At 39.5% G+C, this 19056-nt stretch overlaps 1 protein-coding gene across 2 annotated transcripts in view; it reads right to left on the bottom strand.

Annotated features, from left to right (window-relative positions):
* Gnf1 (germ line transcription factor 1) overlaps positions 1-19056 on the bottom strand; it is a 134489-nt gene that overhangs the window by 22910 nt on the left and 92523 nt on the right. For both annotated transcript variants that reach the window (XM_067759745.1, XM_067759744.1), the window contains exons 4-5: positions 9384-10089; positions 4042-4193 (exon numbers count right to left, since the gene is read on the bottom strand). In XM_067759745.1, coding sequence (XP_067615846.1) covers positions 4042-4193; positions 9384-10089 — 858 coding nt within the window. The remainder of the gene's footprint in view (positions 1-4041; positions 4194-9383; positions 10090-19056) is intronic.

Genomic DNA, 19056 nt, shown 5'->3' with positions numbered 1-19056 from the left:
AATATTTGAATTTCCGGAGAGTCAGGACTGTGCTGTTAACTTTGGATCGCTATGTCTCTCTTCTGAGGATATTAGTAAAGCCATTAATAAATTAAAATACTCCTATCGGTCTGATGCTGATGGCTTGTGCCCTATAGTGCTAAAGTGCTGTCCAGCTTTAGTATATCCGTTAAAGACTGATCTTCAATAAATCCTTGTCTTCTGGGACGTTCATTAATGATTGGAAAATAACTTCCATTACCCCAGTCTTTAAAAGTGGTAACAAGAACGATGTCCGCAACTAGAGGCCCATATCCAAGCTGTCTACTATTTCCAAGATTTTTGAGCATGCCGTCAATGCAAAGCTAAGTTTTGCTGTTAAATCTCTCATTTCTCCCTATCAACATGGATTTGTCGCTGGCAGGTCAACTGTTTCTAATCTTGCTGCCTTTAGTGAATATTGCATAGAGTCATTTTCTGCTGGGTTTCAAGTGGATTGCATCTACACAGATTTCTCTAAAGCTTTTGATATGGTTTCTCATAGAGTTTTACTAGGAAAATTAGCTTCTCTTGGCTTTCATTCCTCGTTTCTGCTATGGATTGCCTCTTATTTATTTAACAGGCAATGTGTTGTTAATATTGATGGTGTATCCTCCAGGCCTTTTGTTGCCACTTCTGGTGTACCTCAGGGTAGTATATTGGGACCGTTATTTTTTATTCTTTTTATTAACGACATTAGTAGTTGCTTCTCGTTCGTCAAATGTTTGCTTAACGCTGATGACCTGAAGCTATTCTCAGCAATTAAGGGGCCAGATGATGCCTCAAGATTACAAAATGACATTAATAAACTTTACCACTGGTGCGAGGAATCTCATCTTTCCTTGAACCCCGCCAAATGTTTCGACATAACTTACGCGAAAACAACTAGTACACTACATACGATTTACAGAATTTCAAATTGTCAGCTTCAGTGTGTTAATGAGATAAAGATGATAGTAAGTTCTCGTTTAACAATCACGTAAACTATATAACTGCTAAATCATATTCTATGCTTGGTTTCGTTAGGCGTAATACTATAAAATTCTCAGATCCGTATACGATCAAGTTATTATTCACGGTCTTTGTTAGGTCGCGTTTGGAATATGCAGTTTTTATTTGGAGGCCAAGCCAGCAGACAGCTGTAAATATAATAGAGCGTATACAGAAGATCTTTCTTAAATATGCTCTTCGACCTTTAAACTTCTCTGAACCTATGCCTCCTTATTCTTCTCGTCTCTTGCTATTAAACCTTAAGACCTTGTTGTATCGTAGATCTATTATTTGCTTAAGTTTCGCTTATAACATTATTAATGGGTTTATTGACTGCCCGTACTTGCTGGAGCGGTTTCGATTTAATGTCCCTCAACGTTCTCTCCGAAATTTCAATCCCTCTTATGGTGATAATCTTAGAACTAATTACGCCTGTAATGCTTCTATTGCCCGTGCTATACGTAAGTTTAACTCACTGAGCGTTACGGTTTCATTGGATTTTTCACTACCAAGGTTTAAATTTTTAATTATTTTAAACTCTGCATTTTAAGTTCTCCGGTCCATATATGTATAAAAGTTTCATACTTTTAGCTCTAAATTGAATTTAAGAAATATTTAATATATTTAGTCTGTAAGGATTTATTCCATTGACTGCAAATAAATGAAATGAAATGAAATGACCCCGACGGGATTCCTGACGGATCCCGAAAACCATCCAGAAATTATGCCGGAAGAGACCCCAAATGATGCCGAAAAAGTCCCGAAATTACCCCGACGGGATCCCGGACGGATCCCGAAAACCATCTAGAAATGATGCCCTAAGGTACCCCAAATGATCCCGAAATAGCCCCGAAATGACCCCGACGGGATCCCGGACGGATTCCGAAAACTATCCAGAAATGATGGCGGAAATGTCCCCAAATGACCTCTTAATAGTCCTGAAATTATCCCGACGGGATACCGGGCGGATACCAGATACCATCCATATATGATGCCGGAAAGGGTCCCCAAATGATTCCCTAATAGTCCCGAAATTACCCCGTCGGGATCCCGGACGGATCCCGAAAACTATCCACAAATGATGCCGGAAAGGTCCTCAAATGATCCCCTAATAGTCCCGAAATTACCCTGACGGGATCCCGGACGGATACCGAAAACCATCCAGAAATGATGCCGAAAGGGTCCCCAAATGATCCCGTATTAGTCGAGAAAAAGTCCCGAAATCACCCAGACGGATCCCGAAAACCATCCAGAAATGATGGCGGAAGATACCCCAAATGATCCCGAAATAGCCCCGAAATGGCCCCGACGGGATCCCGGACGGATCCCGAAAACCATCCAGAAATGATTACGGAAGGGACCCAAAATGACCCCACAAAAGTATCGTAGTGATCCCGGAAACCATCAAGAATTTATCTCTCAAAGGTACGCAAATGATCCCGAAAATACCCCGACGGGATGACGGACGGATCCCGAAACCCATCCAGATATGATGCCGGAAGCGTCCCCAAATGATCGCGAAATAGCCCCCAAATGATCCCGGAATAGTCCCGAAAATGTCCCAAAATAACCCCGACGGGATCCCAGACGGATCCCGAAAACTATACAGAAATGATCCCGGAAGGGTCTCGATATGACCCTAACGGGATTACAATTAAGGTGAAGCTAATTATAAAACCATGTTAATAAGGCAGCAGGCGCGTTGGAACGAATGGAGTTACAAAGAAATATACTGGTAAAGCTAATAAAAGCGTGTTAATAAAACAATTGAAGGACGGCGGCTGGCGGGAGGAGAAGGAGTCGACCACTGATCGTTTTTCCAAAATTATTTATATCTCGATCTGTATGTGCCAGATACCAAAAACTATTGATTTAGGAGAAAATTTATATTGAGTTATAACAATTTATAGTTTTTACACGAGTGTGATGAGAAGGGGGAGGGGCGGAGGGTGTCACTGCTCACTTTGTAAGCCCTCTACTTATTTGACCCATTGAGTGTGTAATATTAGTGAAGGTCAGTAAAAGTAAAGTTATAATGTGTAAAAATTATTAAAAAGTAATTGTTGGAAGGGTCGTGGGACCTTCCCCTTCCATTTTCAAAAAAAATTTCGATAGTAGACTATTGTCTATCTGTATCCCAAATTTCATCAAAATCCGTGTAGCCGTTCTGGGTTGATTTAGTCACAAAGACGAAAAAATACAATAATTAAATTATAACTGTTCCTAGGGGGCGGGGACCTCCTCCTTTCTAGACTATTGGCTATATGTGTGCCAAATTTCATACAAATCCGTCCAGCCGCTCTTGCGTGATTGAGTCACAAGACAAACGTCTGGACATCCAAACATCCAAACTTTCCCATTTATAATATATATTAGATAGTGCGAAGTAAATTCAAAAATACAATATCAAATAATGAATGGTATATGAGGATTGTATTTACCATGATGTTATAATAAAGGTGATGTCAACAACATAACCTCACTTTTTCGGTAGCTCTATCTTCCAGTATTTACTTGTATTACAAAAGTATTAAATTTTGATTGCTTAATTTTTTGTACAAAATTCCACAAAAATTTGTTTTCTGCAAAATTGTTTCTATATTCTTTTGGGGAACACAAAGTTACGTTAAAATTTTGGGTCAAACAATTCTAGTAGCGGCTTATATAGTTATAATATTTCTAAACGTATAGTAAAATCTACTACGATTGTAGTAGAAGTCAAAGGCAGTTCTGTATGATAGACAACACTCTAAAATAAGCATGCCGTCAACGGGATGAGAACATCTGAATATTCATTTCATCATGGTATTTACGTAGTTCAAAAAATAAAATAAAAATTTAACTCAAAGAAATTTTGTTTAATTTTTTTAAGTTTTTCATTTTTTTTTTTGTCTTGTGAACTTGATCCAGACCTGAAAATGGGTTTGTATTTTAAACTTCTACAATTGGTAATTTGTATGAATTTTTTTTTTAAATTATAAACATTTTGAATTTTTTATGAATAATACGGTTATAATGAAATAAAGTTCTTACTTGGATCCTACTGGAGCTACTTGTAAATAATTGTGTTGCACGAACAGTGGCCCCAAGCTGTAATCTTGAAAGAATAAATCGAATTTCTCATTAAGTGTCATTTTTTTATGTTCCTCCGCAGAAAATACTTTGCGTACTACCTCCCAAGGACCCTGTAAAAATACAGTTTGCATATAAGTTCGTTTTCTAAATAAAAGCTTATGTGTATGTACATATATCGTTAACTTAATTAAAAAAAGTTTCAACCAACAAATTCAATATGTTCCAGGGGAAGCATACAAAATTTTATTATCACAGATATTGCTTTTTAACAGTGGTATAATTATTACACAGGTCAACAAAATAAGAGTTTTGGTTTGGTGCAGCTCTACTTGTAACCAAATCGGTACCCTGATAAAAACTGTATACTTACTTTTTTAATGCTACGTACAGTTTTCTAGGTAGGGTCAAGAACCCCTTTTAAAGAGGTTAAGGCATGTATGACCCCATAACTTTGTTTCTGTTTATTCTATCAACACTGTTTCGCTGTCGTTGAGTACATTTCGCCGTTTCTATCAGTATACAAGTTGTTAATATGTCTTCACAAACGTCAGAGAAATTGCCAAAATAATGTGAAAAATTCAATTTTTTGTTAAATTTTTTCATTTCTTGGCGGCCACCGTGGTGTGATGGTAGCGTGCTCCGCCTATCACACCGTATGCACTGGGTTCACACCCCGGGCAAAGCAACATCAAAATTTTAGAAATAAGGTTTTTCAATTAGCAGAAGTTTCCTAAGCGGGGTCGCCCCTCGGGAGTGTTTGGCAAGCGCTCCGAGTGTATATCTGCCATGAAAAGCTCTCAGTGAAAACTCATCTGCCTTGCAGATGCCGTTCGGAGTCGGCATAAAACATGTAGGTCCCGTCCGGCCAATTTGTAGGGAAAATCAAGAGGAGCACGACGCAAATTGGAAGAGAAGCTCGGCCTTAGATCTCTTCGGAGGTTATCGCGTCTTATATTTATTTATTTTTTTTTTTCTCGAATAATTTGTCAACCAGTGCATATGTAAATTATTTTAAAACAATTAATTCTGTTTTCAAAGACATATAACTTTTTTATATCCGCGTAGATCCCTCTGGGATTTTCTACTTTAGTACATTTCTACTGTGAAAGAAAAAAATTATATTTTATAAAAATTTTTTCCTTCCCCTTTATTTTTTAAATTTTCTGTAATTGGTACTTTCGGGAGCGCGGTTTCAAGTATTAGTGCCTTTCTATAAATAAATAAAAAAAATTTCAATATCATGTCTTCATCACGAGGTAGTTGTGTCAATGGCCCAAATGTGTTTTGCTACATTTGTGGGGAATACACAGTCCAAAAATTTAGGAAAAGTATAACCTGTTCCAACATTTTATTCTACCCGTGAATCATCGAATAGTGAAGTGTCTAACGATAGTGATATCGAAGAAATAGCGTCTACTGAGCCAACAACTTTTACCCAAGTAGTATTAAACGATCTAATAAGAGATCTTGAATTATCTAAAGAATGTGCAGAAGTGTTGGCTTCTAGATTAAAAAAAAACTTGTTGGCTACAGGTACGAAAGTGACTTTCTACCGTACAAGAGAGCAAGACTTGCTGCCATTTTTTAATTCGGAAAATGATATAGTTTTTTGTTCAGATGTGCAAGGCCTACTTCTCAAAATGGGTCTTTCAGAATACCACCCAAATGAATGGCGTCTCTTCATAGACAGCTCTAAACGAAGCCTTAAGTGTGTTCTTTTACACAATGGCAACCAATATGGTTCAATTCCCATTGCTTATTCAACTAAATTAAAGGAAGAATATCAAAATAATGCACTTGTTTTAAACAAAATCAAGTATAACGAACATAATTGGAGTATTTGTGTAGATCTAAAGATGGTTAACTTTTTGTTAGGACAACAATGTGGATACACCAAATACCCATGTTTTTATTGTCTGTGGGATAGTCGTGCCAAGCACCAACACTAGACAGAAAGGGACTGGCCTGTACGTGAGATGTTGGAAATTGGAAAGCAGAATGTGATAAACCCACCTTTAGCTACAAGATATTCAATTATTTTGCCACCCTTGCACATTAAACTGGGTCTAATGAAACAATTTGTGAAGGCGTTAGATAAAAATGGACAATGTTTTCTTTACATAACGAGAAAATTTCCTAGGCTAAGCATAGAAAAAATAAAAGCGGGTATTTTTGATGGCCCACAGATAAGAATGATTTTTCAAATTCAATGACCAGTTTGGAACTGCTTGCGAGGAATTCGTTTGTTGAAGTTACTAAGAACTTTCTGGGAAATCACAAGTCAGGTAACTACTCTGATATTGTTAACAACATGCTAGAGAATTACAAAAACTTAGGATGTAACATGTCCATCAAAGTCCATTATCCCCACAGCCACCTTGACCAGTTTCCGGAGAATCTTGGTTCCTATAGCAAAGAACTATAATTTACATATGCACTGGTTGACAAACTACACTGTGCTACACTGATTTTGCACTTTAATAGCGACCTAGTGTCCGTTGTAGGTCTTAATGAGTAGATCAAGATGCCGTGTTTCAAAATTTTGTAACACCCCGAAATTTCCAAGTTATTGTTGAAAAACTGTTTTTCTTGTACCTCGCGCATTCAAAAATTCGTTACTCCGTCATTTTTCCATCAATTTTTAGTTGCTTAATAGTGTTGGAAAGCTGAAAGATAGGGCTTCAAAAATATATATATTTGTCTACACTTTTTATAGCAAATTTTTGAGATTTTTTAAAAGTTATGTATCTAAAATTTTCTCGTTTTTTTTTTTATTTTTCAAAGTTTGACGGCTTTTTAATGTATCATTTCTTTAATGAAAAATTTTTTTCTTAAAGAGATTGAGAGAATATTCTATCTCGAGTAAAAAAGTGCTGGTTGATAAATTCGGTTGAGAATTGTATGTGTATTGTGTAGTGTATGATTTCGGTATATCGCTGCCATCGTATTGAGCATTCTTATCGTTTCTTTTATTCCACCAATTATTTTTTGTTATAACAAAATTCCAATTACTGACTTTAATTATTTAAACAATTTCGATATTTTTTATTTATCTATATCATCTCTCGAGTAATTTTATTTCGCTCCTACGTTGGAGAGAAAAAATTAAGAAATAAATAGTTGCAAATATATTTACATAAAATTTTTTTTTAATTTTATGTACTTAATACAAAAAAAACTTCGAATTTCGATAGCTGTTAAAAATGTTTGCTAGATCTTCTACGTTTATAGGCCACATCGTCACATTTTAGAGACCAGCAAAAATTTGCCAGCATTCTGATCTGACTTTTTCCGACAAAGCGTTTTTCAATCTCTAATAGTTCCTGATGGAACCGTTCTCCCTGTTCGTCACTGAATTGCTCAAGATTTTCAGGGAAGAAATCCAAATGTGAATGCAGAAAATGGACTTTGATTGACATTCTGCACCCCATCTGCCCATAAGCCTCTAGAAACTCATTCACTATTTCTACGTAGTTGGCGCTTCTGTTATTCCCCAAACAATTGTTGCGTAGAGAAATAAAACTCGCCCATGCTCTTTGCTCTACGTTATTCAATTTTTTGAAAAATTCCGTATCAGAAAAAATGGTTCGTATTTGTGACCCAACAAAAATACCTGTAAATTTGACAATAATGAGAAAGTGAATGTGATAAAAATATTTCTTTTCACGTGTATATATAATAAAAAAGGAAAATATCAATATTATTGGTTGAAGCCTGAATATAAAAACTATTAATAAGATTTTTTCAAGGAATAAAATTAATGAAATCAAAAATTAAAAAAAAAAGTATGTAAATAATATCGGAAGAATTTTTCGTTCTGATTTTCATTCCTTAAAAAAATATGCTTTGATAAAATTTATATCAGTTCTTCGGCTGACAAATGCTATTGAATTGTATATGTACTATCAATGGACTCTACTATGAAAATTGGTGTAAATTACAGATTCCTATAGGAATTTGATCAACCATCACTTGTTTTACTCGAGATGGAATATTCTCTCAATCTCTTTAAGAAAAAAAATTTTTCATTAAAGAAATGATACATTAAAAAGCCGTCAAACTTTGAAAAATTAAAAAAAACGAGAAAATTTTAGATAACTTTTAAAAAATCTGTAGAAAAATATATATATTTTTGAAGCCCTATCTTTCAGCTTTCCAAAACTACTAAGCAATCTAAAATTGATGGAAAAATGACGGAGTAACGAATTTTTGAATGCGCGAGGTACAAGAAAAACAGTTTTTCAACAATAACTTGAAAATTTCGGGGTGTTAGAAAATTTTAAAACACGGTATCTTGATCTACTCATCAAGACCTACGACGAACACTAGGTCGTTACTAAAGTGCTTGGGATATTTTTTTTTTGTAGCGCTGTGTTATTCGAGAAAACCGCGATTAAAAATGAAAAAATTTAACAAAAAAATTGGCAATTTCTCTGACGTTTATGAAGATATATTAACAACTTGTTTACTGATAGAATCGGCGAAATGTACTCTTTTCAACGACATCAAAACTGTGTTGATAGAATAAACAGAAACAAATTTATGGGGCCATACATGCCTTAACTTCTCAAAAAGGGGTTCTTGACCCTATCTAGAAAACTGTACGTAGCATTAAAAAAGTATATATAAGTATACAGTTTTTATCAGGGTACCGAGTACTACCAACTTTGGTTACAAGTAGAGCTGCACCAAAATCACTGTTAACCAGTGTTATTTGTTCAAACACTTTAAAATTTTTACTGGGGGCCTATTATAATGTATCATAAAAAAATCCGTTAAAAAATGAGTTTTGAAAAATGTGTTGATTTGGACCATTGTGAATTCATACAAGTGAAAAATCTTTCTGTTCCTCCATTGCCATACCTACCTGTCAAATAATAGCTGACAGGGAGAACGGCTGTCGCGAATGGCCAGATAATGGAAGATAGGTTTGTTTTTTGCTCGCGATTATTAATTTGAAGTGTCATGAATTGCCCATTTGTGTTTCTTTTAAATGTCTATACAGAAAATCAGACTACATATTAATATTAATTTCTAAAATCTAGTTAATAGATTAAATGTGAGCAGCGCATTAAGCAGCATTTTAAAATATGTAAATATTGCAATGTATCAGTCGTTTACAAAAATGTTTGAAAAACACTATTGAACAAATATGTAATTTAAGTAATCGAACAGCGATTGAACAGGTGATCGAGGCTGTTTACTATTGTGAACGTTTTTATCAAGCATTCGCCACTTGTATGAATTCACAATGGTTTGGGCTTTTATGAATTAAGCAAACTATGTGTAAGATTGATTACCATTCTTAAGTCTTTCTCCGCAGTTTTATTACTTCCTTGGACATTGTTTGATGGCAATTTCAAATTTTTACCAGCACTAAGTAAAGAAATATGATTTATTGACTGGCGTATATCATTGTTAGTTGCTTCGATTATTTCATCAACTTTATCACCATCGATTTTGAATCCTTCTTTACAACAAATACTCAAAATACGTCCTTTGATTTGTTGTGTGCGTGGCTTCGTAAAACGTAAATCGTAGCAATAGTTAACGAGTGAACGCATTTTTTGATGGCTGCGATCATTACATATGCATATTATGGGTACCGACGAATCTTTGATTAGAGCAATCAGTTCCTGTATACCGCCACGATCCTCATTACCGGCCATGCCATCGACTTCATCCATAAGGAGAACATGCTTCTTTGTGGGTGCTTTGGCTTGCCCATAAAAATAACCGTAAAGCGTTTTATTTGATAACAATTCTGCTACTTCTTCTTTTAAAAGGCGCTTGCTTCGTGTATCTGATGCATTGAATTCTACTGTGTCGAATCCCAACTCCTTACATACCAACACAGCTGTAGTTGTTTTACCGATACCTGGAGGACCCGATAGTAAAGCTGCTTTGTAAAAGCTACCATCATCATTTTTAGCCCAAGGATTTGGCTTTTGAAGTTTCTTTGTGCCATCGTTGTTAGTATACCACTTAGAAAGCCAATTAGATAATCTTGTACAGATAATAAATGGGATTTAATATTAGTAAATTACGAAACCACAGAAACCACGAAACCACAGGAACACATATTAAATAAGAACAACATTTAATAAACTATTAAAAATGTTTTCTTATTAATTTTCTTTTACTGGCTTTCCGCCATGTTGGATAATTGATATATATAGGGTCGATTTTCCGTCATGGTACTGAAGATGATCCAATTCTTAAAACTACTTCACAACCTCTAAAAATTTAGCAATGAAGTCAATAGAGGGATCCAAAAAAGGGAAATTAAAATTTGTATTTCTGTCAAGAGATACAAAACCATTGAATCACGATTTCAGGCATTCGTTTTCGAAGCATTTGAAGTGCTATAACATTTTTGTTGTTGTGAGGTGAGGTTAGGTTAAACTGGCCGGTCTGTGAAACGTCACATATACTGAGTGAGTCCATAGCGTTACCAGAAGTTTTCTCAACGACCAAGCTGAAAAATACAACCAAAAACCAGAACCTATGTTTTAAAATAACTGTAGTCAAACCAATAACCTGTTACCAAATACTAGAAGCATTCTAGGACCTATGCTACTGTTGCTTCTAGACCTGATATATGTGCCACTCCTAGTAGCTGGAGTCTTAGCCTGGCGAGCGCAGGACATGAGCACAAAATGTGTTCGATCGTTTCCTTCTTTAACCTGCAATTCCTACATCTGATATCCCTGACTAGGCCAAATTTAAGAGGATGTGACGTTAAAAGGTAGTGTCCAGTCGGAATACCTATTATGAGGTTGAAGTCCTCCTTTTTTAATTATAAAGAGTATCTTTGCTAAAATGGACGCCGTGGTTTGGTGATAAGAGTGATCCACTTACCCCACCGAAGATCCTGGGTTCAAGCCCGGCCAAAGCAACATCAACAATTTTGAAGCAGGTTTTTTCAATGAGAAAAAAGCGGGGTGTATTTCTGTCATGTTAAAAACTCATCTGCCTTGCCGTTAAGAGTTGGCGTAAAACATGTATGTCCCGTCTCGCCAATTTGTAGCAAAAATTAAAGAGGAGCACGATCAAATTGGAGGAGTAACGCGGACTAAAATCTCCTCCGAGTTTATTGCGCCTTACATTTATTTTCGTTAGTCTAAGGTTGTAATAACTGCACATAATCTTCGACATTTTACAGTTTTGCTCTTGGTTCCACGGCAACTCTCGCCTTCTTTTAATCTCGACAAATCTGATTGGGACGTCTACGGTACGAGCTTTGAGGACAGTGACTATCTAAAAAGGTAATTTTTTTCATTTCCTTCTATTCTTATATGACCAGGCACGCAAACTAGATGTATACTTCTCCCTATCCCGATTTTTTTTCTCTGGTGTTTCTACTGCTTTGGTCACAGCTTCTACTGCTGCCTGTAAAACACTAAAGTGATCTGTCGAACAGCAGGTACGAAATTAGATAGTTCTTTTCTCCAGTATTTGATGATGCTGTACTACTATGCCCATTGCGCTTCATCTGCGAGGCATTGAAAATCGCTGCAGTTGTTAACGCTATGTTCTTCGCCACCAGGTCTACAGGTGGAATGTGCAGAATGGCATACATTGCAGCCGTTTGGGTTATCTTCAGGGCTCCCATTATGCTCAGCTTTGACAGTCTGCATAACCCCTCTAATTTTTTGAGGTTGGTTCCTTTTTGAGTGGCTGTCCATCAAACAAGGCCCCGTATCAGAGGCCTAACAATCACATATGGATTGGTACAAAAAATTCTGCAAAAAATGCTCATAGTGCGGCCGCCGTGCGTGATGGTAGCGTACTCGGCCTACCACACCGAAGATTCCCGCCCCGGGCAAAGCGCCGTCAAAATTTTAGAAATAAGTTTTTTCAATTAGAAGAAATTTTTTCTAAGCGGGGTCGCCCCTCGGCAGTGTTTGGCAAGCACTCTGCGACGTTGAGCTTCCAACTTACTATGCAGAATGAATCCTAGATATTTTGTACAAAGATTCTCCTGCAAAGTCACCCCTCCTCCCCATGTTGAACTTTATATACACATCTATTAGCCTGTCAAAAGTTTTATGCAGAAATGCTGTTAAGCATTGTCTTTGGGACACATATGACTGATCGTCCCCGTCTTGGGTAAGAAAACAACACAAGCAGTTCTTCAAGAGTGGGGAACATGATTCAGTCTTATGCATCCGTCGATTATTTTAATCAATTCGAAGAAAGTTGTACTCAATGGCAGGGAATATAATATTGCTGTTTCAACAGAGATGGGCCATAGAGATAGGAGTATTAGAGGCGTTGGTTCCACATTTAAATTGAAAACATAGTAGATGTCATGCAGATGAATTCTAATCGAATTCTAACATCAATTTCTAATGAGTTTCTAATGAGAATGTGATGAGTGATGCGCAATTAAGTTCAATTATTTAAAATCAGCGAAATTTTCATTGTTTCATTACAAAGGCTTTTTCGATTATAATAAATTAAAACCGTACTTAAAGATTGAGTGCAGCGTTGGTTTAAGGTACGGATGAGGAAGCGTTTTCTGCATGCCATTCAAATAGCACTTCAATAATCTGCTCGCTTTCCTTTTTTAACTTTTTTTGTTTCATTTTCACTTACTAGAATATTTCCACACAAGTTTTCACTATTTTTATTTTGTTTGTATAATACTAAGGATAAGTGATCATGTCGTGCAAATAATCGATAACTGTGAGAATAATCATAACGTCGCATTTCTAGTATTATTCGAATCGTTTCAAAGTCGATTTCTAACCTATTTTCCGATTCGAAATGCATTAGAGAACTACATTAGAATTCTGATGTAAAATAACAATATTTCTCTAACGTTAGAAACTGTGTTTGCTGGGAAGAAGCTGTTCTCAGCCCGGTCCTTTAACACACCTTCAGTTTCCTCCAGTGTGTTTCTTTTAGGTTCGGCGAACACATTGGGGTCGCATCGCATACAAGCGGCCAATTGCTTTATAAGTGCGTTTCTTAATCTTTTCCTCAAGTGCCGCCGGCAAAAGAGTTTAGGATTTTGTTACGACTCTGGACTTAAGGAACAATTACAGCTGCATGCTCGCTAAAATGTAGGTCCTGATCGAACGCCACACTCAGTATTTTTGGGTGTAAGGAAATCGGTAGCGTAATACCAATGACGTCGATGTCCGATATGGTCATCGATGTCCACGTCGTAAAAAAGATAGCTGAGTATTTGGTCTATGACAGTAACAGATTTCGAGGTGGAAAAAACTAGAAAGAAAAGGGAGATAGTCGTTAATTTTATAGCATAGCTTATCATGGGACGGGACCTGTTGCCATTATCGTGCAGTCATCGGCGTAGGGCACAATGATAACTCATTCTGGTGGGGAAAGGAGCTTCGATATGTTAAAGTTAAACAAAACAGATTATTTGCAGTCCACCTTTTTAGACTGGGAGGAGTAACGTGCTGTGTGCGACTGTGTCAAAAGCTTGTGAACTATTCTATGGTGGGGTTTTTGATTCAGCCCGAAATTTATTTGTGTTGATGGTGTTTAGCGCGATGGGGGTGCTATGTAATTTTCGAAAGGCTTGGTGATTATTGGCAAGTAGCAGCTTTGCGGTGAAATATGAGGCAGGACGGCCTCAAGAGTCTTGGCTACTAGCGATAAGAGACCTATCGGACGATATGAGTCTCGTTAGCTGGTTGCCCAGGCTTTGGTCACCGTACCATCCTCGTCATTCTTCATTTTTCCGGGATGACGAAGGTAGGGAGAAACAGGTTGAAGACGAGCGCCAGATATTTAATTATCTTATAACCAACGTTAATGGGCATCGGCATGGCAATCCCGTCCGGACCTACTGCTTTAGATGGTTTAGCAAGATTGATGGCTTCTTCAACCTGCTATGGATATGCTTATATGCGCTTCTGTTGGCCTCCCGTTAGATTTGTCGACCGAGGAATGCATTACATATTGCCGCGCTCGCATTTCCCCGCATCCGATATCACTTTATGGATATTTTGACATTGTCCTTAATCGGCAAGCACAGTTTCTACTTCCTTACTTACTTAGTTGGCGCTTAACCGTTTAAACGGTTATGGCCGTCCAAAAAGTCGCTTCTTCTTTGAGTTAACTGGCGTCAATTGATCACACCAAGGGAATTTGAATGCTTTTCCACCTGGTCCTTCCGGCGGAGTGGCGGTCACCCACTTCCTCTGCTTCCACAGGCAGGTTCCGATAAAAATACTTTTCTAGCCGGAACATCATCTTTCATTCGCATAACATGGACAGCTTATAATTAAGGAATTAAATGGGTTGATAGGCGCAATACAAAGCTTTATAGCTTCAGCGCTTCCGCAAACCAAATGGCAACCTCACCTTCGCGGAGAGAATGCTATTACAAATAAGAATATATTGTGATGAATATTAGCAACACTAAGGAATACTATCATCTCTAAACCAATACTAAGCATTGACTTGTATGCACATCGCTTCCCAAGGCAGTCGGTTCTATGTACCGGAGCGACTCGGGATTTTTCCCGACCAAGGACTGTCATTTCAGTGTAACCCCATTTAATTTGTTGCGTCCCTCCCACAAATTGTCATCCTCCCAGCAGCTCCTTGCAGCGGGACTGCTCCATATTCCTTGCTCCGGGAAGGTATCGAATCCAATCCGGGTCCGTCTCCTGACCCCGGTCCTGAGAAATGGTTTTGCTGCATCTGCCGGAAAAGAATCTTTTTAGGACGGTCATACTCTGTTCAGTATGTCTCGTGTAAGGGATGTTTGCATCGGACAGGTTGTTCTGGACTTGATCCCAAAACCCGACGTCCACGTAACTTATAAATCTTTTGTGGCGCCTTGCTGTTCACGTCCAAGGGCGTCCCGTAGTCTACGCCTCATCGCCCCCCCCCCCCCCCCTCCCCCACTACCTTCCAGCAGCCCAGCTGCTCAGCAAGCCACAACTAGTACCCGCTGCTGCTCGCGCCCGCGGCGCCAACAACTCAAACAGCTGCTACCACTCATAACTACTATCTCCGTAGTAGAGTCGGTAGCAATGCTGAGCATCAGCCCCTGCCCCCGTCTTCTCCCCCTCTTTTCCGGCAGCAATCGTGTAGGTCAGGGAAACAGACTCTTAGTCCCTAACCCCGTTTGCACCGTTTGCCAGCACAGAATATATATGTTTGCGACGTGCGCCCAATGCAGCTCCTGCCTTGGGCGGTGCCACTTTCCTAGATGTTCTGGTCTCCGCGACGGCAACCCCCGACGGGTTTCATTGCCAGGTCACAAACCCCAATTTACCGGGTACCCCAATGCTTGCCCAAGGACGCCCAGTCACAGGCCACAACAGCAGTTGCGTCCTGGCCTTCCTCAACCCAGGCGTGGTCACCTGTCACTTACCCCCAGAGTGGGCACGTCTCCCCCTTTGCACTTCAGAATTCTGCAGTTAATCTGTAATGGACTAACTGGGGAGATCACGGAGATAGTCGATTTCATGAAGCGGCACAACATCCGCATTGCTGCGATTCAAGAGACTAATAACGTCCACAGAAAATATCGCATGAGCGGAAATGGAGGCGGCCTCGCGTTTATCATACACCACTCTGTGCAATATCATATATTTGATCCTGGCATCGACCGCAGGGACAATGTCTTAGAACGTCAAGGCCTATGGCCTATGTGGATGAACACAAGCGGGCGAAATGAGAGGGGCACCTAAGAGGTTGTAACCTCTCTGCCTTTGGTCCACCGTAAAGTCCCTATCGAATCCGTCTAAGCACAATGACAGGTGTCCATCGCCTTCGGCGATAAAGTGCTGTCGGATTCGAAAAAATGCGCGAGCGCTTTCTGCCACCCCAGCGGGTTAGGGGATCAGAATATACCTGCGGTAGGTATGCCTGTCGTAAGAGGCGACTAAAATACCAGATTCAAGGGCTGTGTAGCGCAACGTTTCAGGTTGCCAGCGCAATATATAGCTTCTCCAAACCCAATTGTCAACCTCACCTATCCGCGGCGAATCCTGTTTCACTAACAGACGAGGCTCTGGCGACCCCAAGCTCTTCATGGAACTTGGGGGTAGGGAGGGAGGGAATGGCCTGAAGGTTTAACGTGGCCAGATAAATCGTTCCCGAGATGGTCGGGCTAGCACCTTAATGGTGCTATGGTACCGGAGCGTACCGAATTTGTATCCCGCAAAGGACCATCACATCGATAACACTCCCCAAAGCCTTGGGGGAGCAACCTTATCGCTACAACAACAACAACAAGCGGTTTCTGCCGTCAATATGTAATGCATTCTACGGTCGACAAAGATAGAAGGAGGGCCAACAGACACGCACATAAACATAAATTCAGCGCGTCACCAATTACCATCACCGCCAGAGAGGTTGAAGATGCCATTGGTCACGCTAAACCATCCAAAGCAGTGGGCCCAGACGACATAGCCATGCCGATGCTTAAAAGCATAGGGAAAGAGGGTTTCAAATACTTAGCACATGTCTTCAGCCTGTCTCTTTCCACTTGTGTCATACCCGAAAAATGGGAAACCAGCTAACATATGAGAGCCGTATCGTCCGATATCTCTCCTATCGCCAATAGCAAAGACGCTTGAAGCCATTTTACTCCCCTACTTCCAAGCAAATTTGCAGCTAGCCTGCATGGCTTCAGAAAACTCCATAGCACCACCACCGCGCTAAATACCATCAGAACCCAGATAAATTGCGGTTTAAATCAAAACCCCCACCATAGAACAGTACTCGTAGCGCTAGACCTATCGAAAGCTTTTGATACGGTCAACCATGGAACGTTACTGCAAGACCTGGAAGGGTCTACCCTTCCCCCATGTCTTAAAAGGTGGACCGCAAATTATCTGGGCGGTCGGCATGCATCGGTGCAATTTAGAAACGAAACATCAAAACCAAGAAGAATTAAACAAGGGGTGCCACAGGGTGGTGTCCTATCCCCACTTTTGTTTAATTTCTACATATCTAAGCTACCTTCACCACCAGAAGGAGTCACTATCGTTTCATACGCCGATGAATGCACAATAATGGCCACAGGCCCAGGCCCAAAGATCGATGAGCTCTGCAACAGAATAAACGGCTACCTCCCTGATCTATCCAGTTTTTTCGCCTCGCGAAACCTGGCATTATTACCGACTAAATCTTCCGCGACCTTATTTACAACATGGACGTCCCAAATGTCCACCATTTTGACCATCCACGTCGATGGCACTACGCTACCGACTGTCCTACACACTAAAACCTTGGGTGTGACGTTTGATCAGGATCTACATTTTGGTGAGCACGCAGCCGCAATTGTTCCGAAAATCCAGAGCCGTAATAAAATCCTCAAATCCCTTGCTGGCAGTACCTGGGGAAAAGATAAAGAAACGCTCATTACTACATACAAAGCAATTGGCCAGCCGTTTACGTGCTACGCGTCACCAATATGGTCGCCAAGCCAAAAAATTACCCACTGGAAGAAGCTACAGGCCTGCCAAAATACTGCCCTCAGAATCGCCACGGGCTGTCTTCTTATGTCCCCAGAACACCATCTACATAATGAGGCGAGAATACTCCCCTATCAGAGAGAGAAATGAGATGCTAAACAAATAGTTCCTCTTGAATACCCAGAAACCTGGGCATTCAAACAGACATCTGATTGATGAGCCAACACCGCCTAGGGGCTTAAGGAGTCATCTCCGTAAGCATTTTGAGGAAATACGGCACCTGAGAACCCAGCCGTATGAAGCAAAAAATACAAGCAGGTCCTTGGTGAACTCTACAAACAGGCGTCGGACCTTTATGTCGGGAATTGCCCGGTGAATCCAGTACTCAAGGAAAAGTACCCAAAACTTGTGGAAGAGGAACGCATACTCCCCAGGGAAACGCGTGTCACTCTTGCTCAACTTCGATCTGGATACTGTAACAGGTTAAACTCTTACCTATCCAGAATCAACCCCGACATACAAAATGTATGCCCCGCTTGCAATGTGTCCCCACATGACACCAACCATCTCTTTACTTGTAATGTGAAACCAACGCCTCTAACACCCCTTTCATTATGGTCCACCCCTGTTGAAACACCAAGTTTCCTTGGACTCCCGTTAGAGAATATTGATGACAATTTGTGATCGGTCGCGGCTGTTAGGTGGGGCAAAGCACTGCTACAACAAAAACAACAACTTGTATGCACATCAATAAATCAATCATTATGTCTATACATATGTCCATACAAGCAGCGGAGAGCAACTCCCAAACATATGCATATATCTGAGATACTCCCAAAAGTAGGACATACTTTGTGCAAGTATCACTCACATATACACGCGCATATGAGAGGCTATAAACGTACTTATAGCTGGTAATTTTATAGCTGGTAACTAACTAGTAAATACTAGGAATAGAAGCGCCTAGAAATATGCCAACGAGGAAACCAGACAGTATAAGAGCAGCAACAGTTGAGGTACGATAAAGGCCATTTTGCATTATTGAATAGTGGAGTTATTTATTCAACAGTTTAGTGATTCGAACGTTAGTAGAAGGTTGCAAATAAGAGGAATTTCAGTAAATTCGTTACAATTGGTGTCAGGAGTGGGACTGTTGAATAAATTCCGAAGACTTCGAATACAACTTGGACATAGCAAAGTGGAGTGAATTGAAGATCCAGCAACTGAAGGAGTTGGAGAGCCGTGGATTGAATACAACCGGCAATAAACTCGAACTTCAGGCACGACTACGAGAGGCAATGGAGTTGGAAGGAATTAATGTGGACGGGTATGTCTTTTATCCTGATATTGAAGAATCAACAACAAAAATTGAAGAGAAAAACGAAACATCGCAAACAGTTACCAGCACAGACGTGAACATGATTTTGGCTGCAATATCTGCTCAAATATCGACAGTGTCATCTCAACTGGAAGAACAAAAGACAAATATAACATCTCAACTGGCAGAACAAAAGACAAATATAACATCACAACTGGAAGAACAGAAGACATATATGGCATC

This window comes from Eurosta solidaginis, chromosome 1, assembly GCF_040869045.1.
Source record: "Eurosta solidaginis isolate ZX-2024a chromosome 1, ASM4086904v1, whole genome shotgun sequence".
Classification (NCBI taxonomy): Eukaryota; Metazoa; Arthropoda; class Insecta; order Diptera; family Tephritidae; genus Eurosta; species Eurosta solidaginis.
The sequence above is the reverse complement of the archived record's forward strand: the minus strand, read 5'-3'. Positions and strand labels throughout refer to the sequence as shown.